At 42.1% G+C, this 26184-nt stretch overlaps 1 protein-coding gene across 4 annotated transcripts in view; it reads left to right on the top strand.

Annotated features, from left to right (window-relative positions):
- Nucleotides 1-26184, top strand: part of fsd1l (fibronectin type III and SPRY domain containing 1-like) — a 57966-nt gene that overhangs the window by 15883 nt on the left and 15899 nt on the right. For 2 of the 4 annotated variants that reach the window (XM_017684636.2, XM_017684635.2), the window contains exons 3-10: nucleotides 2586-2717; nucleotides 6758-6859; nucleotides 9725-9747; nucleotides 11931-12052; nucleotides 19257-19466; nucleotides 19597-19695; nucleotides 21174-21303; nucleotides 24993-25025. In XM_017684636.2, coding sequence (XP_017540125.1) covers nucleotides 2586-2717; nucleotides 6758-6859; nucleotides 9725-9747; nucleotides 11931-12052; nucleotides 19257-19466; nucleotides 19597-19695; nucleotides 21174-21303; nucleotides 24993-25025 — 851 coding nt within the window. The remainder of the gene's footprint in view (nucleotides 1-2585; nucleotides 2718-6757; nucleotides 6860-9724; nucleotides 9748-11930; nucleotides 12053-19256; nucleotides 19467-19596; nucleotides 19696-21173; nucleotides 21304-24992; nucleotides 25026-26184) is intronic. The other 2 variants (XM_017684638.2, XM_017684637.2) reach the window with 1 other exon arrangement.

The following is a 26184-nucleotide window of genomic DNA, read 5'->3' as shown; positions in this document are numbered from 1 at the left end:
TGTGTGTGGTATTTCACTCCACGGATGGGTTAAATCCGGAGGTGGAATTTCCCCGTTTGTGGAACTAATAAGAGTCACTTAACTTCTAGTATTCAAACACGGAGCTACAACAGACATATCTTAGTTTTTCCTGCAGTGTCGTGACGAACAGCGAGAATAAGAAGTGAATGGAAGCAGTAATTTCGCTGTAGACGGAGCTAAAACGCCGTCTGTGTGTGGTGCAGCCTTGTTTTTACTGCAGCTGCTCACATCAAGCAGCATCTGTGTGTACAACATGCCAGTGATGTGTGTTTTAAAAAGAAAGAAGAGCTTTAATATGTAGGATGAATCTGAACTGGATCAACTCCGTTTATATTAAGGCAGCTACACTCGCCGTTGCTAACAGTACCTGTGATCCCAAGCTGGACACAAAGCAGCTAATGCCGGCAATAAATCACCTTGGGAATAATTCATGTTATGAATAATTGAATAATTCAATAATTCATAACATGATCAGATAACATTAGCAGGTGCGTCTCTTCCCAGATTAGGAACAACCAGCTGGCTCTGTCCGAAAATGGAGACCAGGATGTCGCAGCTTAGATGCTGAGATTAGCTAAGACTGGCGCTTTTGACTGAGCAGTGAAAGGTGGATTTTATCCGAAGTGCTGCTTCCGAAATTGTCGTGAAACTGAAAGAGTGATGCTGTTTGGCGGATCGCTAACTCAGCTAGCCTTAAACTGCTACAGGCAGGCTAGCTAATTAGCCCCTTTAGCCTGCCAGCCTACCATAAGCTAAACGAGAGTTTAAACGAGGTCTGTCAAACAAACTTTACATACAAAAGCTCTGGTTTGCGTTGTTTAAGTGGCAGAAATCGCTGCCATGCTGTAAATGTGTCACAGAACCTGCTCCATGCTAGCCGGCTGGTGCTAGCAGCTAATAAAAGCTAGCTTAGCTTCCTTACAGCTACAGTTAGCCGTGGCTTTTAGCATAGCTAGCTTCGTCTAAACCTCATTCGTTTACCAAATTCATTTTACACAGAAAAACTTTCCTTTCTTTTGAAAGCAGAACATTACAGAACTTGCTGGCACGTTGTACAAAGACACAGACTGCTTGACCTGAGTAGCTGCAGCTGCAGTAAACAGGGCAACGCCACACATACAGCATTTTAGCTCTGTTTAGTATTAAATCTGCTTACATCCACTTCTTATTCTCACCGTTTTGAGTTTGAGCATTATGGTACAGTACCATCACATTTCATCTTCACTTCTGCAGCAGTTATATGGAGCGGAAGTTAGTTTTACCCTAAACACTTAAACTGTAAGTAATCGGGACTCTTTGTGAAAAGGGTCCATTAACATGGACGCAATGGACGTTGTTGTTGTTGTTGTTGATGTTGTTGTTGAAATGAAGCAAAGGTTTAAGCATTTTTCAACCAAACTCTGTCTGTTTACCACTGATTACCCCTCGTAAAAAAAAGGGCATTGACCAGCTGAGTTGTAATTCGCCCTAAAAAGACGCACGTTTAATAATCTATTTAAATTTCATGCCACCAAGAACACTTTCATGACTTCTTCGGTCAAGTTGTTTGTGAATTTGTGGTTGTTTGTTACCAGAATAGTGATGCGTGCAGTTTCCAGAGGCTCCACCTGATAACCATGGCTACCCTTCCCCAAAATTTCCACTGACTTCCCTTAAAGTTCAGTGTGCATTTCAAAATTCTTCTACAAACATAAAAAGCTACTGACAATCTTGCGTTTTCTTATCTATCTGATCATCTTCTTCCCTACAAACCCACTCGTACTCTTGGGTCTTCTTCACCCAGGCTTCTCAGCTTTCCTTCAGGCAGTTATTCAGTGGAGTTCAGCCACTCTGCATTCACTTTATGTAGTTTTGAATCAGCAGGTTTTGTGTTTCAGTGCAGGGACACTGTTTTTACCCTGTACTGCACAGTGTTGCCTCAGGGCAACAAACCCATTTTCCTCACATTACAGTAACATTATACATATTTAAAGACACTGACAAGGTTAACAATAAAGGGAAGAGGTTGAGTACGATAATAAGAAACATGTATTTGGTCATACTGTCTCTTTGGGCACTTAAAACCTCTAACCTATTAACATTTAGTGCTATTTTTCCTATTGAAAATTTTCAGAAATTTACATTTATGACATTTGGCTGACGCTCTTATCCAGAGCGACTTGCAATTTGATCATTTTACACAGGAAGGCCAAGGTGGTGTTAGGAGTCTTGCCCAAGGACCCTTATTGGTATAGTGTAGGGAGCTTGAACCTCAGTCTACAGCGTAGAAGGCAAAGGTGTTAACCACTACACTAACCAACCACAACAACTGTGGTTGAAATGTGTTTGTTGCCTAGAAGCAACATTGTGTGACAGGAATGCATTTAGCCAGTTTAAAGCATGGCATTATGTAATATCTTTTTATGGTCGCACAATGTTGCCTCAAGGCAGCATTCCCATTTTTTATGTTTTTTGAGTTTAAAAACAGGTCCCTTTATGCAAGGAAAATGAATTGAACATTTAAAAAGAAAAGATTCTCAATATATTTGTGTTATATATTAAATATTTGTGCTCTGTTGCATCAGGTCAACTCCGGCCAGGTAGTGTCCGACCTGGAGGAGGAGTTTGACACCTTGTTTTCCATCCTGGAAGAAGCCAAGGAGAGCATGACCAATACCATTAAACAGGAGCAGGCCAGGAAGTCACATGAACTGCAGGTAAGTACGTTTTGTGAGAGATGGGGGCGTGAACGTTGATGTGATCCATGTTTTTCCTGTTCACTACAGGGTGAAAATGAGTGATGTAAATGAGATTATGGGCGAAAAAGTGGGCGTTCTCCGTGACTGTGCTGGGAGTGCTCACTTGTGCTGTTGGAGTTTGTACTCATCGGGCCGGTCAGGATGATGTCATCATGCTGCCATGGCAGTTCTGTGGCTGCCTTCTGAGTCCACTGAGCAGGAACAATACCAAAGAGCGAAATTAGCCCAGATACGAGATTACTCATCAGAACCCGGTGCATTCAGGCCCTCATTACATCAACTCCAGCACACAGATAGCAGCCGCCTCCTGCTGCTCTGCAGAACTCATATTTGTTCTTGTATTACTACACTGTTAGAAATAAAGGTTCTGTGCAGGTACATTAAGGTACAAACCGTGTAAAAGTTCTCTCAAAGGTGCAACAGTGGTTTTATGGTCCAGGGGCCTCATTACAGTCTGAGATATGCTCTGTTGTTATGGCAACATCAGTTACACTGACAGCAAGAGGGCAATGGTCCACTGTTGGCCCGCTAATCTCAAAGCTTGTGTTCCACTGCTGTGTTACTCAGCGTTGTCACACACTAGGGGACAGTGAGCACACTTGCCGGAACGGTGGGGAATTTTACAACATGAATTTCCCTAAATTTCCAGACCTGAATTTTACAACCTGAATTTCCAGACCTGAATTTTACAACCTGAATTTCTCGACCTGAATTTTACAACCTGAATTTCCAGACCTGAATTTTACAACCTGAATTTCCAGACCTGAATTTTACAACCTGAATTTCTCGACCTGAATTTTACAACCTGAATTTCCAGACCTGAATTTTACAACCTGAATTTCTCGACCTGAATTTTACAACCTGAATTTCCAGACCTGAAATTTACAACCTGAATTTCCAGACCTGAATTTCCAGACCTGAATTTTACAACCTAAAATTCTAGACCTGAATTGTACAACCTGAAATTCCAGACCTGAATTGTACAACCTGAAATTCCTGACCTGAATTGTACAACTTGAATTTCTTTACCTAAAAAGCATCAGGAATTCAGGTTCAGGTTCTGGTGACACTGATTTCACTCCATATAGATGGTTAATGAAAATGTATTTCTTTCCTATTTTCTTGATACTGTATTGAAATCACTACACCCTTAGCAACCATAAAAAGCCACTTAGGTATACAGTATATTCCCATTCATGCATTTATTTTAAATTCAAAATGGTAGTTTTTGGAACAAAAAAGCAGCATCAGGGTCATTGGTTAAAAAGTTTATATATATATATATATAATATGTTTGTGTGTGTGTGTGTGTGTGTGTGTGTGTGTGTGTGTGTGTGTCATCAGGCAGTTGTTTTGATGACACATCAAACTGATATTTGATAATTTATTGGACTGCTGAAGAATGTTTAGATGGGGTGCTGGGCTGCTATGCTAAGCTCACAATTCCCATATCAGTGCATCCCTACTTCTAGTTGTAATGTAGTTTAGTTCGTTAGTCATTTTAATTAGTGTTGGTTATATTTCACTCTCGCCCCTTTGCATCCGTGAACAGCTTCTTGCCACTCATGAGAAACTTCACTGAAACCCTTTTTCTGCCTGCTGGGGGGAACCTGAGAAGGGTGAGACGAAGTAAATCAAAAGCTGAAAGGGCGAGGAGAGAAAGAGAGAGAGAAAGGGGGAGTGAGTGAGGAAGGATGGGCAGTTAGATGAGCAACTGAATTGTGCTGTGATAGGAATCAGAGTGAGTCAGCAGAAGCTGATGGACGTTCTCCAGACCTGCTGACCGAGTGTCACAGAGCCCGTCTCAGTGCCGCAGCATAGCATTGTAACCTTCTCTAGTCATGAGCTTCAATAAGCACCTTATTAAACTGTGCAGGTGCTTAACAAGTCGGTCCCGCTTTAGATTGTGTCTCTAGTGACTGTGTAGTTATATGTGAACAACATATGCAGCAACAATGTAACTATTAATGGCTTAGCCGCTGAATTACAGAAGTACAGCCTATGTAATTACACAAGTGTATCTTGTAATTTAACTGTAATCAGACTGGAACAGCATTTTTTCAGAATTCAGCACAAAAAGGTATCTTATAACTTACATTAAGACATTATTACACTGGATCTGCCAGCTTTCCTCACGTTTAGCCAGCATTTACGCTGCCAGTGCTGTGACACTGTAACCAGTCTCAGCTTTAAACCAGACAGACGCCTCCTTATATTGACATGGAACTGTTATAACATTTAATAAATGTGCTGCATTTCCACCCAAAGCAACGTCTATATGACCTATGATCTTAAAACCTTTGTCTTCAGCAGAACTTATAACCCGTGATCTTCCTATGGAGTGTAAAGATGTTTTATAGTAGTTCTTTGATTTCATTGAAATGCTTCTACTGTTTAGCACTTTGAGAGTTGCTTAAAATGTAAAGCGAGTTACAAATAAAGTTCATAATAATAATAATAATAATAATAATAATAATGTGACCACTGCATTATTACACAGTACTTACATAATAACTACACAGGAACTGCCCACTTATTTTAGAGTGTGACTAACTCCACACTACAGGAAAGTTCCTGTGTAGATGTTATAAAGGGATAGATGGATGGATGGATGGATGGATGGATGGATGGATGGATGGATGGATAGATACTTTATTGATCCCGAAGGAAATTTAGGAAGTGTCATTACAGAATGGTATTAATCAGTGTGGTGTGATTAGGCTGTTACAACACAGTTATTCCACAGTAATTACACAAACCATAACTAACATTATGTAAAACGTACTTCCTTAAACGTCTGAGAGACTCCTGATCTGTAGTGTATCAAAAAGGTAAACTTGTGTAATTACCTGAGGAAAAACTGAAGCTGATGCACGTGTAATTCCATAGGCTGTGCTTCTATAATCCACCTGTAACAGTGACTAAATCATCAGTAGTTAGTGTTGTTGCAGATGTTATTCATGAGTAACTACACAGTTATTAGAGACACGTAATATAAAGTGGAAACCAAGTCAATTTTCAGAGGCACGTTGGGGGGAAAATTTTCCAAATCAACTCGAAGTGCCAGGTTTCACGATGATCAGCAGCAGTTTGAAACGATGCCCTCGTGCCTTATAAATCTCGAGGAGATTTTCTAGCAGCACTTAGTGTCAGTGTAATCTGCCTGCTTGAACGTTTGACTGTGGTAAACACATCCTAAAGAGACATCCCCAGACCAAACCGTTACTCTTGATGAAAGCCGGTTGAGTATTTTCACTGAAAACGCGATGGACTGCAGCTCCAAACCACGGTCCACGTCCACCCTGTACGCTTCTGCTCTTTTTTTACCTTGTTTTTTAACGTCACTGCACAAAAAGTTGGTTTTACTCCTGCTGTGAGCAGCTATGCTTGGTGGAAAAGGTTGTTTTAGATCGCACATCCTCAGCTTGGCAGCCTCACGCAGCTGGGGCGAGACCTAGCTTCAAGTGGACCTGGCCAAGTTTAGGAACTCCTCTAGGCTCTATCATCAGGAGATTGCTAGTTCAGTCCCTCTTTGATGGTACAGTCATATGTGGCTGGGAGTCCAAGAGAGCATGATTTGGCCTCGCTTTCTCTGGGTGGGTAGGATGGCCCCCCTCTCCCCCCATCATTTGAGCATGATGCTGTTGATGTCTGTTAGCTGACGTAATAATGGCAGTTACTGTCCTCCAAGCTTGTTGAGTTGTCAAGTGACGCTACTTTATTCTAGTACATAATTCACTGAATATAATAATTAGTTGAAATCTGTTGTTCCAATATTGATGCAGTTGAATGGCCACATTTTTATACCCGGCAAGGTTGTTGTTAGTAACACGCTCCATTATTACAGTGATGTTTACACCTATAACATGCAGCGATGTGAAGAATATCAGTTTATCCAATTGACCAGATATCTTTGTTTTTTTCTTTTTGGACAGGTAAACATGGCATGTGCCAGAATTAAAAAATGTTTGTTTGTTTATGCGTCTTCTCTCCTTTAGAATCAGTTGACTCAGAGCACCAATGCGTTGGAGAGTGCGGAGGAGTTGCTGGAGTTTGCCAACCATGCCCTGGATATCAAAGATGAGGAAGAATTTGCTAAGGTAATATAGCTATAGCAGTGTACTAAACGGCTCACGTGATGTTTTACTGAAAGTAAAGTTTCTCCTCCTGTTTTTTTAATGAGTTGCCATATAAAATCATAGGAAGCAGCTTCTGGACCACATATGCTTAGAAAATTCAAATTGTTAGAGTAGTAGGTAGGAAATGACATGATATTCCATCAGAATGGTGTAAGATGGTTTAGTACTGTTTTCCTTTTAGAGGAAAGAAAACTACTAAACTACTCTTTTTGGGTACAACTACTGTCACTCGAGTACATCTTCAGTACATTTAGTCAGGGCCATGTCAATATGCCTCTCCCTCTGGGAAAGGGAATGTATTGTACCTTTAAAACTTTTTGAAGGTACACAATTGGACTTTAAAGGCGAATTCCACTGATTTTCAGCTTTCAGTGTAATTTAATCATTAAAATGTAAACAAAGTTATTCAGATGTCTTTACAGTGGTGGTGATGGGAACCAGGGGTTGCCATGACTACAGCACAAATATAGACACTTTATTTACCATCCAGAACCACCAGAGAACCTACACAAGTCTTCTGAGCTCATATGGAATGTTGATGATGGCAAAACGATGATAAATCTGAAAAATAAACAATAGTTCTCTTTTTTTTGGACGTCATGTTCATGAAACTGTTTCATTAAATAACCTTTTTTTTTTTAACATCCGGGGCGGTTTTACAGAAACTATTACAGAAAGTCTGAAATCTTATCTGCTTAGTTAGGACTGAATTTAGGACCGACGCTATTACAGAACAACAGCTCTCAAGTTCATAATCTTGTCATTAACTACATACTCGGTTAAACTTGGCTCAAGCGTTTGGGAAATGGAGACTGAAACTGGAGACGGTGACGCTCTGATAAACAGCACGAAGCACTGCCACAATATTATGAACTTTGTTTATTGCTGCTTATTTTATTTAAGCTTTTTTTTACATCAGTAATGGTAGCTAGTTTAGCTGCCTGGCTAACTGGCTTGATTACTTTGATTACGTGTTTACATTTCAGATGTGCGTGTCTGGTCGGTTGCTGTGTAGCAGACATTACAGTTGACTGTCGACTTTGTTTAAGATTTCTTGTGATAAGACAAGATGCTGTGCGATATGATTCTTAAACTAACGTCAGTTTTGCTTCTGTAACACAGATTTGTGAAAAACGTTACCTTTTCCTGTCAGATCTCAAATCGAGACACAAAGATGGGAGGTTTCTGAAATACAGCTCTGGTTCCCATCACCGCCACTGTCACCTCCACAGTTCTGACTTGGCGTGTTTCTCTAGGACAGAGTGTTTTATACCAAACCACTCTAAATAACTTTGTTTACATCTTTATAATGTATATGCTCGGATCCTTTGAGGACCATCTTTACGTCTACATCGTTTGTATCCTGGAGTACCATGTACCATCTTTTTTATTACCATGAGTAACTTGGTTTTTGATTAATGTCATTTGTAAAGTGTTTGTAAATGATCCCATTTAAAGACACTGTGGTTTCTTTTCACTGTTGATATGTTCAACTTACCCAGTAACAAAACTGATTTTTCTTTGCACAAATTAAATCTTTGTACTACTAAGCAACCAAGTTCTTTAATGAAAAAAACGGATAACGGTGAACAGATTTCATGCTGGTAATCGGTTGAACTGAAACCTAACATTAATTGTTATAAATTGATAAATTTTTACATAGTGATGAAGTCTTAGTCTGAATGATCACGGCTCATCTTCATCTCATCTCAGAGTTGCCGATTTATTAGGTACACCTACCTTGTCTCTTTACTAAGGCTTTGATCACACAGCAGGTAAAAGTGGCCCAAATCCAATCTTTTCCTTTATATGTGACACAGATGTGAACACACTGAATCTGATGTTTTCAGTTCCACTTTGAGACGCTTTCATACGTGGAACTGAAATCTAATATGCGTCCAATCTGCGATAGTGCGACTCAGTATGATGACTCAGATCGGAATTCATGCGACTTTTATGTTCCAACTCGACGTTCGTCATAATTTCATGCTGCTGAGGCTCAAACATTTATGTTGATGTTTCTGTTCTAAAAAGCTAGAAGAGCCTCATCAAAACCCTCAGTGTTTGAAGAGATTTAGAAAGAAATGACCGATCGTGGCCGTAGGAGAACGAGGCTGCAGCGTCAAAGAAAAGTTTGAAAGCACAGTTTAAAGAATCTGAGTACGCCTTTAACGTCTCAGACACATTCTGGGTGATGAGCCCAGCTGTCAGTCAGTGAACCTTTATGGTGGCTCATGTGATGCTGGTGAAGATGGAGCTGATCCTCCGGGAGCGACTGCCGTTTGTTGGCGGTTGTGATTGTTTACCTCTGGATGAGCCGTGTGAAGCACATGTGGGTCGGTTTATCTATTCAGACTGATATTAACAAAGTGAATAGCCAAACAAAAAAATTAGGATTTGGTGAATAAATCAGATTTTGACCACTTTTACCTGCTGTGTGAATGTAGCCTAATTGGCCACTTTAACAGAAACACCACATGCATTTTGAGTTTACAGTTAGAGATTGCAGTCTGTCTGTTGTAATGCATAATCAGCGGTGGTCCTTTGGTGGTCCTGTGTTGATTTTTGGCAGCAACAGAAGTGCTGCACTCAGTAATTGTAACCTTACAAAGTGCACCTGTATGGAGGGTGTTTCTAATAAATTGACAACTTGGTGTACGATGTATGTATGAGAGAGAAAGTGAAAGTGGAATAATTAATTAACGCATGTGTATGTCGTCCTGTGCTGTGCAGTGCTGCATGCTGACCCTTCACCTGCATGGCTCTACTAACGACCTCTTCTTCTTTCTCCCCCTTTGTCTCTTGCTCCCTTCTTCCCTCCCCAAGGCTGCCAAACAGATCAAAGATAGGTACAGTACACTCTCCACTCTTCTGCTGTGTGTACTTGTGTGTGTGGTGTACGTCACATGGCATTTACGTTTTTTACATTTTTGCAATGATTTATAACCTCATTATTGTTACGGTTAAGTTTTTAATGGTAGGCCTGTCACAGTCGTGAAATTATTAAAGGAAATTCTTAACGGGTTAGGCTTAGGGTTAAAGGAAAGTTAATTGCCATCTAAATAATTCAACTTTTTTTGTTCATTGAATGCCACTTTTACAGTAAAAGAGGCTAGATCGACTCATTAGCTGTTTTGCTTCTTATCTTTTGAAACTTAGCAGCTACAGAAACAGCTCTAGCTCAAATAAACAAACATTTCTTACTGCTGGCCTCTAACTCTGCATTCACATGGGAGCAGTCGTGGGCTGGAGGTTAGGGTTGGACCGGAAGGTCGCTGGTTTGGTTCCATCCCCAGAGCCAACAGTACGTGACTGAAGTGCCCTTGAGCAAGACACCTAACCCCCAACTGCTCCCCAGGCACTGTGGATAGGGGCTGCCCACTGCTCTGGGCAAGTGTGCTCAGTAGTGTGTATGTGGTGTTTCATTCCACAGATGGGTTAAATGCAGAGGTGATTTTCCCCGTTGTGGGATTAATAAGGGTCGCTTAACATCTTCAGTGACGCGATGCAACAAAATGGCCAGAGAGTTGGCGATTTAGAGTGACAGGAGGTGGCGCGAATGCTGGCGACGTGAAGTGGAAGGAGCGGACTTTATGCAAATAAGGAGTGAAGCGATGTGGTGATTACCAGTAGGAATTGAGCAGTGTAGTATTTTATCTCCACCATTGTGAAACAGTACACTCTTTTGTTGGTTACGAAATAACTGTTCCTACCACAGGTGGAATAACGGCAGCGGTGCTTTCATCACAAATAGACAAATAGACCAGACACTATTTTCCTCACAAACGCACTGATGTAATTGTGACAGGCCTAATAATTGCGTGTGATGTGTTTGACAGACGTGCATGTGTATGTGCATGACTGTCTATAGCTAACTCTAGGGAAAGGGACCTTTTGGTCAGGGTGTGCCTGGACGTGTGGGTGGTTCACAGGCCTGACGTCAGTGCCTGTCGCCCTCGCAGGCCTGTCGTCAGTGCCTGTCGTCCTCACAGGCCCGTCGTTAGTGCCTGTCGTCATCAATAACTGTCGTCCTCACAGGCCCGTCGTTAGGGCCTGTCGTCATCAATAACTGTCGTCCTCACAGGCCCGTCGTTAGGGCCTGTCGTCATCAATAACTGTCGTCCTCACAGGCCCGTGGTTAGTGCCTGTCATCATCAATAACTGTCGCCCTCACAGGCCCGTCGTCAGAGCCTGTCGCCCTCACAGGCCCGTCGTCAGAGCCTGTCGCCCTCACAGGCCCGTCGTCAGAGCCTGTCGCCCTCACAGGCCCGTCGTCAGAGCCTGTCGCCCTCACAGGCCCGTCGTCAGTGCCTGTCGCCCTCACAGGCCCGTCGTCAGTGCCTGTCGCCCTCACAGGCCCGTCGTCAGAGCCTGTCGCCCTCACTGGCCCGTCGTCAGAGCCTGTCGCCCTCACAGGCCCGTCGTCAGAGCCTGTCGCCCTCACTGGCCCGTCGTCAGAGCCTGTCGCCCTCACAGGCCCGTTGTCAGTTGTGTTATCAGTCAGTTGTGATAATGACTGTTAGTTAACAGTCATTATCAAGGCTGCATGTGCTTATTTCAAGTCTATATGCTGTGTAACTGTTTTTATAGACTGTGACAAATTGCATGTTACCATGTTCTTTGGCTGTAAATCATGCTATAGGCTTTATAATGCTTCATAGGATTCACTATGTCCCTGGTCCTTTAAGGTTATAATAAATATGTAAACGCTAATTTCTGAGATAATATCCTTAAAGCTGTGTTAAGTACTTAGATTAATGTGGGAGTTAATGTGGATATTATTTTACATAAAAGTAACATCGCAAGTAATTATATAGTGACAAACATTACTTGTATAATATACTTGAATAATAAAGCAGATATACACATATGAACATAGTGTGAAAACTGATTATATACTGACACAGTTAAATAATCCAGATCAACAACAGAGATAGCGGACGTAAAGCGGACGTAAAGCGGACGTAAAGCGGACGTAAAGCGGTGTTAACTGAACACACAAGTACAAATGTAAAGTCTCTTTCTCTCTCAGGGTAACGATGGCTCCGGCTTTCCGCCTGACCATGAAGCCCAAAGCCACGGACAACATGACCCACCTGATGGTGGATTTCTCCCAGGAGCGCCAGCTGCTCCAGGGCCTCCGCTTTCTTCCTGGTGAGTCATAACATGGACCATGAAACAGCGACAAACTGTACTGACCTTTTCCAAGGATTTAGGTTGGTCCTCATGTTTAGATTCAGATTTAGGGTGTAGGTAAGGATGAGATCAGCGAAATCATGGGAGAAATTCCCTCTGCTTTACTTTTAGCACTTTCCATGAGCCTAAAAGCAGGTTATAAGTTTATATCGATGGAATCATATCAGGGAAAAACTGAATTTTCCTCGCTTTTTGGAAAAAAAAAAAATTACGTGTGTGTGTGTGTGTGTGTGTGTGTGTGTGTGTGTGTGTGTGTGTGTGTGTGTGTGTGTGTGTGTGAGAAAAGATAGGGCCAGTGCAGGACCTCATTAATGTAATGTTGGGCTGTCTAATGAAGACCAAAGGTGATCTGGCATCGTACAAAATTGCTGAATGTCCACAGTCGTGGCTGTTGGGTCACATCCGTCGGTTCTCCCTCTCCATGGTTCGTGTAGGTCTCTCAGATCCTTCATGTCGCTGGTGCGTGGCCTCTTCTGTCCAATGCTGCCAACAACCTGCGATGGTAATCTGCCCCAATCAGAGGTCATTTACATATATCAGGCACAGCAGCAAAAACGGCCTGTGTAGTTTGATAGAGAGGTTGGAAAAACACACAGTATTTGGGGAAATTTGGGGAAGTGCATATTGTAAACTCTCAGTCCAAACCACAAACGGTGTTTGTTTTGGAGATGCAGACGTCAACCCGTCAATAGACTGTAAATGAAATTTATTTATGTAATTGCTTATGTAAGTATGTAATTACATTTAGTATAGCAGGATTACAATAATTACTGTAAAAGTGGGCCTTGGAAGCTTGGAGTCGGTAGCCCAGGAGTCCAGCTCAGAGGGTATTAGCTGTGTGTTGGAAGTGACATCTGAGTCTGTCCTGCTCCTGGATGTGTATCCGGTTACATTGAGGCATTTGATGTGCAGTCTGTCTGTTGTAGAGCTCAGTGGGAACAGAACTGGCTGGGAAATGTAATACTTAGCCAGCAATTTACGCTTCAAGATGCTATAATTCTTACTGTTTTGGCATCAGGGCAGTAAAAGTTGTTGTTGTTGTTGTTGTTGTTGTTGTTGTTGTTGTTGATAATAATAATAATAATATGTTGTTTGTAAAAAGAATATTTTTTCTAATTCAGTGCATTGTAAAATCTCTAATTTCACCTTTTTTTTAAATTGGCAAGGCCATTGCTATGAAATCCTAGGCAAGGTATTGCTAGGCCACTGCTGTCATATCTCGGGTGGTTGCCAGGATGTCGCTAGGTCATTGCTGTGGATTCCCAGATAATTATATTTTTTTAATCAATGTTTATTTGTTTCCTGTTATAAAACAGGAATCACATTACAGAACTGAAGGAAATCGAAAAAAAACCCACTTTCCCTCCCCATTCCTCCTGTTTTCACTACGTCAAAAATAAAATTAGAGACGGAGACAAAGACGGAGACAAAGACGGAGACAAAGACGGAGACAAAGACGGAGACAAAGACGGACAGAGAAAAGAATGTTAAACTGAACTTAAAGGACTGGGGTGCACACCTCCGGTCCCGGGGTCCAGCACAGTTTGGAGGTGTCCCTATGTAAACCTGCCATTTAACAGATAAATCCAGTCAGGTGAGCCTTGGTAGGTAAATCACCAGTCTGTGCTGGGTGCCGGAGATCTGCACCACTGCTATGAGATGTACATCATCACATTTGCCCCAGTCTTTTCTTCACATCACAGCAGATCTGTTTCCACGTCTCAAGAGTAGATGTCTTGGCTGTGGCCAGTTCTAACATAGCTGTGCTGTACAGTGGAAATGGCCAGAGTCGCTGTGGTAGATTATGTGGAGGATCCGCCTCTGCACTGATTTTTATTATTATTATTATTTTATTTATTTATTCATTTATTTTTAGCCGATGTTAAACCTGTGTTTTTCCATGGCTCTGAAATTTGTGATGGTGTTAGACATAATGACATCAGAGATTAGCAAACAATTCCCAGATGGTTCCTGAGATGATATTATGCCGTTGCTGTGGTATTCCAGGCGGTTGCTAAGGTGTTACTATGCTGTTGCAGCTTTGGATTCTTAGGTGGTTGCTATGGTGTTGCTTGGCCATTGCTGTGGACTCGCAAGTGGTTACTATGATATTGCTATGCTGCTGCTGTGGTGTCCCAGGTGGTTGCTAAGGTGTTACTATGCTGTTGCTACTTTGGATTCTTAGGTGGTTGCAAAGGTGTTGCTGGGCCATTCCTGTGGATTCCCAAATGGTTACTATGGTGTTACTATGCTGCTGCTGTGGTGTCCCAGGCGGTTGCTAAGGTGTTACTATGCTGTTGCAGCTTTGGATTTTTAGGTGGTTGCTAAGGTGGTGTTAGGCTATTGCTGTGGACTCCCAAGTGGTTACTAAGGTGTTATTATGCTGTTGCTGCTTTGGGTTCTTAGGTGGTTGCAAAGGTGTTGCTAAGCATTTAATCTTGAAAAATGTTTGTTTGCAATTTCTAAAATAAAAGGTATTCCATGTGGAGGACTCAAATGCTACTCTCTTCCTGGAATGACCGGCTCGTTTTTGCGTCATGTGTCGTTCTTCTGTGGGCCAGTTCCAACCACTGCAAGTTAAGAGCACATTTGCTGAGGACTTGGCGCAGTGGACGCCTGTTTATCTCCTCCGGTTATTCCTACTCTGCGTAGCGCTGTCAGAAGGCATAAACCCACAGCAGTAAGAGGAGAGCACAAGAAAGACGACGAACAATGAATCTCCTGCATGTTGAGCCTCCAGACTCCAGAGGCATGGCCAGTTCTCCCCGATGTGGAGTAAATGAGGAGTTGTGACAGATTTGGACCGACTGCTGCGCTGTTAGTCCTTTAGAGAGGAGTCGGCGGTGCTGAAACTTTATGATGGAGGTGCAGCAGAGCGAGACGGCGGAGCTGAAAGAGAGGAAAAGACGCTAAACCTTTACAACCGGTCAGGCCTAACATTCTGACCACTTCCTCATTTCTACGCTCACTGTCCACTTTATCAGCTCCACTTACTGTATAGCTGCACTCTGTAGTTGTACAGTTACAGACTGTAGTCCATCTGTTTCTCTGATACTCTGTTACCCTGTTCTTCAGTGGTCAGGACCCCCATGGACCCTCACAGAGCAGGTACTGTTTGGGTGGTGGGTCATTCTCAGCACTGCAGTAACACGGATGACTGATCGGATCGGATGACTGACAATGTTTCAGATGATGCATGTTTTATTTATTTCACCTCACAGCTAATTTATATCACATTTTTTTCAGTTTTTAGTGTGTCGTTCTTTTCGGGAGACTCCCTTTCAGTCTTTTCAACTCTAAAGTTCAGTCTTGGAAGTTGGTTTGAAGACTGAAGATCTGATCAGACCTGAACAGCTTGATTTTCTGCTCTCTCTCAAGGCTTTAAGTGCGGTTCATCGGTTTTGGAGGTCTGTCTGTCTCGCAGGGTTGTTAGGATTCCCATTTTCTCTGTAGCTTTTAATCGTTCTCTTTTGATCTCCAATTTTGGAAGCTAAATGTTGTTTTTCACCTGTTTTCCTTTGACTTTCCCTTTCCTAATGCAAGTGGATTATCCTCTGTCTGGTTGGCTCCTCAGAGGTATCTATTGAAGAATGAATAACTTGTGCTTGACTGGAAGAGGTTTTACTGTATTGTTAGTGTTTGTGCATTGCTTTGCGCTGTAATCTGCATATGTCTGCAGGATGAGCCTGTGCACGTGACTGGGGAGGCAGAGCGGTGTATATACACAGCCTGTGCATGTGCGTGGATGACTCTCTCTCCACATCAGTGGTGTTTCTGAGTAAAAACCCCTGTGGGGCAGTGAGGCGTTTAGGTCCACAGATGCCCCAAAGCCTGGCACGTCACACACGTCTAAAAATACCACTAAACCCTACACACTCTCCTCTGGCCCTGACTTACCCCACACTATTCAGTCTGTGGCATTAGAGCTCAACTGTATATAGTCTTTAACACTAGCAGTAGTAATGTAATGTAATGCTGCCCTTATAGGGATGTCATGGTGTAAGTTTTTAATGGTACAGTTATATTTATATGTATATATAGTCCACCAACCAAAAATATCCAGCCAACAGCGTCCTGTGGGCAGCGACCTGTGGGCAGCGTCCTGTGGGCAGCGTCCTGTGGGCAGCGTCCTGTGACCACCGATGAAGGACTAGAGGATGACCAACATAAACTGTGCAGCAGCAGATGAGCTGTCGTCTCTGACTTTACATCTACAAGGTGGACCGACACGGTAGGAGTGTCTAATAGAGTGGACAGTGAGTGGACAGTGTTTGTTTAAAAACTCCAACAGCACTGCTGTAACTGATCTACTCGCACCAGCACACCACCACCTCGTCAGTGTCACTGTGGGGGTCCTGTGGTGAACCTGACTATTGGAAAACCAAAGTAAACGGGGGCTAACAAAATATGCTCTCGCTCTTGCCCTGCTGGTCATTGAGGTGTACAGCATCTCTTTGTCTTCAACGGCCTCTCTTGCTTTCAGTCAGGAGGTCAGACGAGGCTTTGTTTTAAGCTCTGACTCTGAGACTTCCTCCTCTGGATCTGTATTCTGGCTGGCTCTCAGTTTCAGTGTTCTGGCCGGTTCCTGTCCTGGATATGGAGCTGGACTCGAGCAAATATAGAAATGTGAAACTGACAGAAGGCCCTGGACTCAGTGCAGGGCCCGAGAGGAGAGTAGGGTTGCGGTGCTGCACGGCCAGCGCTGGAGGAAGTGGGGCTCAAGTGTCTGGCGTTAGTAGTGCCGTGTGGAGAGGCATCCGAGAGATGATGTGGCATGAGGAAGTCACTGCACATGTAGCCTCTTGAAGCTATTTTTATTTTTAACCAGATTTGTTCTGTTTATCTCTTACCTTTTTTTTTTATATCTGGGAATCTACAGCAGAAAAGAAAACTTCCTGGCTAGTGTGTGGAAGACTGCTGAAGGACTGCTACTATTACTGACATTACTGATATTGCAGAGTCAGCGCTGGTTTGTTTACTTAAGACTTGAAGCTTGATTGATCTTTTGATGATAACCAAGTTCACAACAAGGCCGTAACTGGAAATACGTTATCAAGAGAGCCATCAGTGGAACTTCTTGCTATTTAAAAGCTGTATTTGAACAAGACAGTCAGTCATAGCAACTGTGTGGGGTCCATGTGTTAATGCAAAAACCTCACACTAAGTGTGTGTGTGTGTGTGTGTGTGTGTGTGTGTGTGTGTAATAGCTATTGTTCTCTTAACAAAACTTTGTATCTCCAAAACGGTGACTTTCCAGGAGAAGGAAAAATCCTACTTTACTTCAAATGTAAGTCAATGGAACCAGACGTCTTTCCAAGTCATTTTGGCCCATTTCTTTTGGTCCATTCATCATGAAATTTACGTACATCATAAAGAGCAACCGGTATTTTCAAATGATGTCAAAAACTGAAATAGATCGAAAGATGAAGATGGATAGATGAAGATGAGATGGATAGAACTTTACTGATCCTGAAGGGAAAATGCCGTGTCACAGAAGCAAGACATATATAAACTTGCATATATTAGGCAGAAATAGAAAAAAAGACATCAGTTGAGTGATCAGTTGGGAATAATTGTATCTGTCTACCTAAACATCTAATTCTGCTGGGGAGCAGAGCTTTAACAGGGCAGTAAAAGAGCCGCATGCAGCTCCGGAGCCGTGTTTTGCCGACCCCTGGTCTAGGGTTTAAGGAGGGGGTAGAGGGGAGCTGCTGCGTCCTGTGACAGATGTCTGATTTACATGACAGTAGTCTGTGCAGCTGGGCCAAGTGGTTTGATTGTCATTGATTCACTGAATTAAAGGCGAGCTATTGAAAACATACAACTTGGTCTAACAGCCTCTGGATTAAGCAAGTACACTTACAGCCATGTAACCTTGTTGGTATTCGTACATTCATATATATTTTACATTTTATTCTTCATTATATTTTCTCTTAGTCAGAGGATCAAAAAGCCCTTTAGTTACAGTAGCCAAAGGGTAATGGGTCAGTTGCACTAATGCTCAGCTTTTACATCAGCCACACCCAGTTGAACAGTGACATGCAATTTCACTGACCGTCTGCTTCTCGGCTTGCTTCCTATTTCTCGTTCTTCCCGATCTGAATTATTATTATAATTAGCAAAATGATAAAAAACGGACTTTTATTCTTTCTTAATTAAATAATCTTATTTCAAAGTGTTACTATTTTATTCCTGTTTCTGTTTGTTATAAATCATGACGCACGATTCCAACACAAAAGAGAAAGTGAATGCCAGCTGACCCTTCTTTGGTGACCACACAATCGTTGGCCACCCAAGTGTTACACAAACACAAGCCACGTGGAGACGTGTCATAGGCTAATGTGACTAGACCCTGGAGAGGGAAGCTTGTTCCAGAGACATTTGATCAAAGGATGTTTTAAAGTCCTCAGCCGGGGCCGCTGCACACAGCTGTTCCTGTCGGTGTCCACGGGGAGAAGCTGTAGTAAGGGCCTGGTTTACTCAGCCGTTTGGCGAAGAGGAGATTCAGCAACACAGCTATTGATCAGCTACAGTATCTGTTACAAGTCAAAAAGTCAAGCTACTGCTTCAGCAATAAGTAGCAATCATCAAGAGCCAATGTGTATGTATGTATGCGTGTGTGTGTGTATATATATATATATATATATATATATATATATATATATATATATATATATATATATATATATATATAGGATATACCATCCTGAAATCTGCTTCTTTATCTATATATATATATATATATATAAAATCAGTGTATATATGGTGGTGGATCTATTCTCAGTCACACAGGGGTTTAAAAACTCCAGCAGCACTGCTGTGTCTGATCCACTCACACCAGCGCAAGCCAAGTAGTTAAAAAGTAGTTTTGGCTGAAACTTTAGCCAATACTTTCGGATGTTTTGATCCTATTGAGGTTTTCAGTCGTCCGTTTGCGTTCTGTTCTCATTTTCTTGCTGCTGACCGCAGGACAACATTCTGCATCCCTTCAGCTGGGCTGAACTACTGTAGGCTCAAAGGGTGGCCATATGTGAACATGTTCATGGATGTGACATCACAAGCAAATGTTTAATTTGTTTAATTTAAATGTTTAATTAAAAAAAAAAAAAAATTGAAAAATTCATGTTTCTATCATAAAGCTCACTGTTTCGTTTTCTTACAGTCCCCAGAGCTCCAGAGATTGAGGTACAGGACTGCATGGTGGTGGACAATGCAGTGACCATAGTATGGAGGATGCCGGTGGAGGATAGTAAGATTGACCACTACATCCTTGAGTACAGAAAGACCAACCACGAGGGTCTGCCCAGGGTTAAAGATGAACGCTGCTGGGAACTAGTGGACAACGTCAAGAACACAGAGTACATGCTCACAGGTAGAGCTGTACATGCAACCGCAAATGAACATACATATATATATATACACATGTGGGCATATGTGTGTTGTACATATACATACACACACACACACACACAGTTTAATGGATTTATTGGTTTATATTGCAGGGTTAAAATTTGATTCCAAATTTATGAACTTCCGTGTACGGGCGTGTAACAAAGCAGCTGCTGGAGATTATTCCGATCCTGTCACTTTGGAAACCAGAGGTAAGCACTACAGTAATGTTTCTTCTAGCTGTTATGAATTCATACATTGAAGGCCAGTGAGCAGATGTTAATTTAAAAGTGTTTGTTTTTAGTTTCTCTCGTCATTGTGTTCATGTTTTCTTATGAAATAGATATAAATATTTTTTTTTTGGAGCAATAAGCACTGAGAGCATTGAGATGTATAGCTTAACTTAAGTCACTAAGACTTAACAGTTTTACAGTCTTAATCTTCAGAAAAATGGAAAAATTAACTAAACTAAAAAGCATTTTAAAAGCAAATTGTGCAGAGCTCGGTGTCTGTGTTTACATGCAAAGACCACATTTCTCCAATCCGCTTGAATACGTTCTGATTCTAGAGGAAGACTGAGGTGTTTATGTTCGCTGTGCTCAACAATCTGATGAATAATCTCTGTTTACATGCTCACTACAAGTAATCTGATCAAAAATGATGCGGATGCATAGAGAAGCGCTTAGAGTAAACGTTACCATGACAACCAGCATCACGTGAGTGCAGTCAGAGTGAGATGAGCAGCAGTGAGCAGTGATTGTGTTTTTAACTGCTTTAAAATGACGTCAGACTCAGGAAAACGTCCTTCACACGTCCTTATTAAAGAAGGCCGAGAGGAAGACGTCGTGCTCTGAGACGCATAAGCTGGACGTCCGTCCCACCGCCGCCTTTTAAAGATCAGAGCATGAACTTCGTCTCCTCTGCAGACCAGTTTCTGATCCAACATGTTGAACGGTGTAAACTCTGTATTTACTTGCTCCCAACCACCAATTTGATACCATAAACTTTACATCTTGCTCGAGACCTAGAATACAGAAAAACAACTGAAGCAGAAAGACAAGTCTTTACTAGCACAACGACACAATCTGCAGCTACAGTTTTTAGAACTACAAAAAAAATTCACAAATGAGTATAAAAGTATAACTAAAAGAATAAAATACGTTGCCTTCAATGACCAGCCTTTCTCTGTTGTAGAGGATGCTGGATTTTGCACATACTGTTAATACTGTAACAACTTTAGAAACTTTTGTTAACTGATTTTATTTATTGTTAGCTCAGTTTTGTCATGGTGAGAAAACTGTCTATCAGAAAGAAAAGATTTTTTACTTTTTGTTTAAAAATTCAAATGTATAGACAGAAAAGCAAATAAAAAAAAAAAACTTTTGTTTTCATTTCAGTGAATCACTTTGAAAAGTAAGTAAAAATAAAATTCGATGCACAATGAAAATTAGAAATTAACTCCCTTCAGGCACATATTTTAGCACCTGTTAAAAAAACTCAAACTGGTGTGCTTGCCTTGCTGGAAAAAAGACAAGTCAGATTTCTGCATAAATAGATCGGCACTCTTTTCTTTATAGACACCATAGCTGTCTTTGCTGCTGCCTGAAGTTGCTGCAGTCGCTAACACTTTGACGGAACTGCCTTGTAAAGACTAATACATGCGTGTCTCATTCGCCTCTGTTTGAGACAGCCTTCAATTTCGGCTTTGACTCGTCGTCTTCCCACCTGAACCTGAAGGTGGAGGAGTGCAGTGTGGAGTGGGACCCACAGGGAGGGAAAGGCCTGGACAGCAAGGTCAAAGGAAAGGAGAACAAGGGCAGGTACAGACGCATAATCATTCATCGCACACATCTCTTATTTTTGTGTTGATATTCTATACTGGCCACTTTAGTAGAAACCTCTGTCCGGTAGCTCCACCTGGCTGGTGTACAGTCACAGTTACTGTAGCCCATCTGTTAATGCACACTGTCTGTGTTTACATACAAAGATTTTCCCAATCCAGTTGAATACATTTTGATTCTAGATGAAGACTGTGGTGTTTATTCTCACTCTACTCAACAATCAGAATGAAGATCTGTTTACATGCTCAATACAAGCAATCTGATTCAAAGTGACGCACATGCGTAAAGAACCGCTTAGTGTAGACGTTACCATGACAACCAGCATCACGTGAGGTCCAGTCAGAGTGAGATGAGCAGCAGTGAGCAGTGATTGTGTTTCTAACTGCTTTAAAATGACGTCAGACTCAGGAAAACGTCCTTCACGTGTCCTTATTAAAGAAGGCCGAGAGGAAGACGTCGTGTTCTGAGACGCATAAGCTGGACGTCCGTCCCACCGCCGTCTTTTAAAGATCAGAGCGTGAACTTCGTCTTCACGCATGCAGAACGGAGGGGGTACGGCCAAACCCAGCACAGTAAGCGGCCATCCGGATCTGCAGCCATTAATCCGGCGCTGATCAACAGACCCGTCATACCATACCGGGGGGGTAAAAGTGGCGAAGGCATTGGGAAGGGGGAGGGGTTGGAGGGAGGGTTGGAGGGAGGGTTGGAGGGAGGGTAGGAGGGAGGGTAGGAGGGAGGGGAGGGGAGGGGGGGAGAATTGGCCTGAAGAAGGCGCCTCAGTTCGCAGGGTGGTATGGCGATAACACAGATAACACAAATTGCCATGGAGACAACCTTGATCAGGCCCAGGCAGAGTCAACAGTCAGCAGGAATCCAGGGAAGTGGCAGAGGATGAAGAGCGTCTCGCAGCAGTGTTCCTCTGGGGGAGATGTGATGTACCAGCCAAGGCCAAGGCCCGCGCTGATACGGGGAGCCGAAAGCAGATAAGAAGGTGTTGCAGGCTTCGAGCGAGTAGCCGTATTTTTTACGATAGCTCATTATGGTCACTCCAACGATCCATTTTCCTTTGCAAAGCCGCCAACTTCTCCACGATGTTATCCAGGGTACGACTTACAGTCAAAGTCTGGGTGTTGACAGCTCTGCCCACCACGTCAATCATGTCGGGCAGCTTCAAGGGGCCGTGGACAGCTGCCCCCATTGTGCGAATTTTTCGATACACCAGGGCAATGCCTAATCCAATCAGCAAAACACCTGATCATGGTTCCGAATAGGTACCTCAATATCCCCCCGGAGAGAGCCGCCAGGCACACGACACGCCACCTCTCCCATGCGTCCATCGTGTAGCCAGCTGCAAACGTTCCGGCAGGACAGGTTGGTTCCCCACTGGTTGGTTATTAGGCTGCATGTAAACGTGGCTACTGTTATGGTTGTCTGTTAGTCTCACTGTTGCTTTGACACTGGTCCACACATATCACAAGATCTGTTCAGCCCAGTTTCCTGACTGAAGGAAGCCCAAAAACAGATGGACTGCAGTCTGAAATTGTACACCTGTATAACAGACATCAGAAATTGGCCAGTTAGTCGTAGTGCAAGGTATGATTCTGTAGTAAAGTGGATAGAGAGAGAACACATGGTTGGTGTGGGATTATTTTATAGAAATGTCTAGGATATTTAGTGCTTATGATGTATTATAAATGAATACCAACACAAAAAAAAACAAAAAACGTTGACACACTCTCTTTGCAGTTGAGTCCCTTATTTGACATGTTCTTGATTTCCCAAGTCATTCAGCATGTATAAACTGCCCATGTGGGCACTGGCCTTCCTGGTGTTTTTTCCTTCTCATAGATTTTGTCACTGAACTAGTGATGCATATTCAAACAGGTTTAATATATGCTGAATACTTAATTATATCTATGTAGTACTTCAATGATGAACAGAGCTGCAAGCCATTCAGGGCCTCTGCTGTTGTTTCCTGTGGGACGTGGGGTGTTGCATTACTGGATCATTCTAGAAGCTCGTGATTTATTAAGGACCCAGACTGCAGCAGCAGGTTTTCTCTTCACCCTCAACTGTTCCTACTGTGTCTGTTTTCTGGGGTCTAAAAGAAGAAGACCCAAATATTGTCAGCCATTATTCATATGATTCGCGACACATTTCTCATGCACTACCATTCAAAAGTTTAGAATAGCTTTTTATATTAGTCATTTTTTTAATTTTATTCAATAACTAGTACATAAGTGCTCAGTTGGATTGAAATTGAAGGCAATAGCATCAGATTGACATCTGTTTTAAACTTTTGAAACCATTTGGTAACCCGTAAATTCAGTAATGGGACAAATGGACCCCAGTAATATGTGCAAAATGCTCCCCACAGTATAAAAGAGCCACCAGACCCCATCAAAACATCCCCGCTTGCATCTCCTGCATTGTCGCTGAGCCATTGTTGCTCTTTGCTTTTATTTCACAATAATAGCACTTATAGTTGGCTGAGGCAGGCCTAGCATAACTGCTATATTTAAAGTCACTGAGCCTTTCTGTACAACCCATGTTTGTCTATGGCATGGGTGTCCAAAGTCTGGTTCCACAGGGCCAAATGCGGCCTATGGACAGATTTTAATTGACTCCCAGCTTCTGTTTTACCGTGTATTATAAGTGGCTCTTCAGCCACTACGCTGCAGTTCTCCCTTTCACCTGATGGTGGCAGCTGACCAGACCTGCAGCTTCATTGAGTGAACCACATTTAGTCAAGACCACAGACATAAAGCTCAAACTAAACACTGAAAACATGATTTTGGCGAGATGGAAAACTTCGTATCAGAGCAAATTCAGTAGTTCAGTAAATATTAACCCTTTAAAGTGGAACAAAGATGCAGCTGCGCTTCGTTTATTTGATATATAAAGAACGTCAACTAACAAAACCATAAATTTATAGGATTGTGTTTTAGTTTGTCTCACAAATTTTATCTTTCAACAAGTAAAAATCATTGAATAGGAATATGATTAATACGTTAGGCGTGTTGTATTGTTACTCTTAAACAATTGAATTATTTATTTTAAGTGCTTATCGATCCAAACTGCTCTGAACGAACAATCCAACAATAAAAGGAGCCTCATGCATCTTTTATAGAGGGATAGGAAACACAGAAGCGCACAGAAAGCTCAGATTCTATGCGCTGATGTCTTGAAAACCTTTTCAGTCGTTTGTGAACAATAAGTCGGCCTTCGGGTATTTTAACCCTGAAAAAGGTTTGGACAGCCCTGGTCTGTGGGGATTCCATGACAATGTGTTTGATTTGATACACCTGTTAGCAACGTGTGAACTCAGTAATTGAGTAATTGGGGAGGGTGTCCATATACTTATGGCCATATAGTGCATCTTTAAGACATCTTTGCTCAATTTCTGAAATTTTACAGCTTCCTACAAATGATATGGAACCTATGAAGATGTAGAGTGCAAGCATCTCATCATCTGATTCATTTTATACGTTTCTGGAAAACAAAATGTTAATGTTATTCCAAACTTTTGAATGGTAGTGTAGTTGTCGAATGTGCCTCACTTTGTCTTGCCTGCATATTGACCATTTCCCCCTTTCATTTTATTTATTACAACGCACTTTCACAGCCGTCTTCTTTTATTTATGCTTTCCTTTCTTGTTCATCGACAGCGCGCACCTCACTAATCTGAAGAACATGACCAGGTGACCCTGAGCTTGCAGTGGAATTTGACCCTCACTGAGAGCTATAGGCCCTCACTGCTTCTTCTAGCTCGCCCACTCTGTTCTTCCTGCGTGCTCTGCTCAGGCTGTTGCACTAGCAGCAGCAGACCCTCTCTGTAACCTCCCTCGGAGGAGTGTTTTATGAACAGGATTACTGGGTTAGCCGAACAACCTTAATCTTTACGTTTTTTTTTTTTCATTTAACTGTGAAAGACCTGTGGTTTTAACCTGAGATTTCAAGGGGCCCATATCATACCATACCATGACGTAACGGCTTGTTCCACATTCTGGTTCAGACTACATTTTGGAGGACTAAAACCCGGTAGCCAGTCACAATAGAAGACATTTGTCGCTGTTTTCAGAAGAAAACCTTGTATCTCCATTTTTGTCGTTTTTCACTTTTTCACATCATTTGAAAACCCTTTAAATTATGTGTAAATTTCATCATGAACGGACGAAAAGAAACAGCCCGAAATGAGTTGGAAAAAACTCTGGTTCCATTGACCTTCATTAAAAGCAAAGTAGGTTTTTTCCTTCTCCTGTAAAGTGACCATTTTGGAGATGTGAGGTTTTCCTTCAACAGCAGCAATGGGCCATGAAGTTGGGATCTTTTAGCAGGTTAATCAATTGGAGGAATAGTCTTCATTTGAACCGCTGATGGTTTGGAAAGTTGCTTGGCTGACTCTGTACTTCTGTTTCATGAAATACCAAGTGCAGTAGATTTAATAACCACATAGAACGCAGGCTGATACGTGTGCTGTGTGTGACTGACACAGTCATTTATAGATGAAGATTACCTTTAAACACTCATCATGTTCATTATTATGAACCAGTCTTTTTGAATGCTCTTCTGCATTTGTATCTGTCCTCCATCTATAACTGACCCTCTAACTCTTTTTCTCTTTGAATCAAGGATTCTCTTTCACACTTTGCTCTCTCTTAAAAGAAATGGTGGCAAAAAATGGTGATAATTGTGATGGGCATTAGTCCCCGGTGCTGATACTTGGTATAAGACTAGTAAAATACAGTTATAAACTGCTCATGCTTGTCTTTTTTCATGCTTGCATCTTTATGATTTTGGTGAGTAACCAGTCTACTAAGAATTGTGTTTTTTAATCAGTCATTCCATCGTACAAAGTAG

This window comes from Pygocentrus nattereri, chromosome 23, assembly GCF_015220715.1.
Source record: "Pygocentrus nattereri isolate fPygNat1 chromosome 23, fPygNat1.pri, whole genome shotgun sequence".
Taxonomy (NCBI): Eukaryota; Metazoa; Chordata; class Actinopteri; order Characiformes; family Serrasalmidae; genus Pygocentrus; species Pygocentrus nattereri.
Note: the sequence above shows the minus strand (reverse complement) of the source record. Positions and strands in the feature narration are given on the sequence as shown.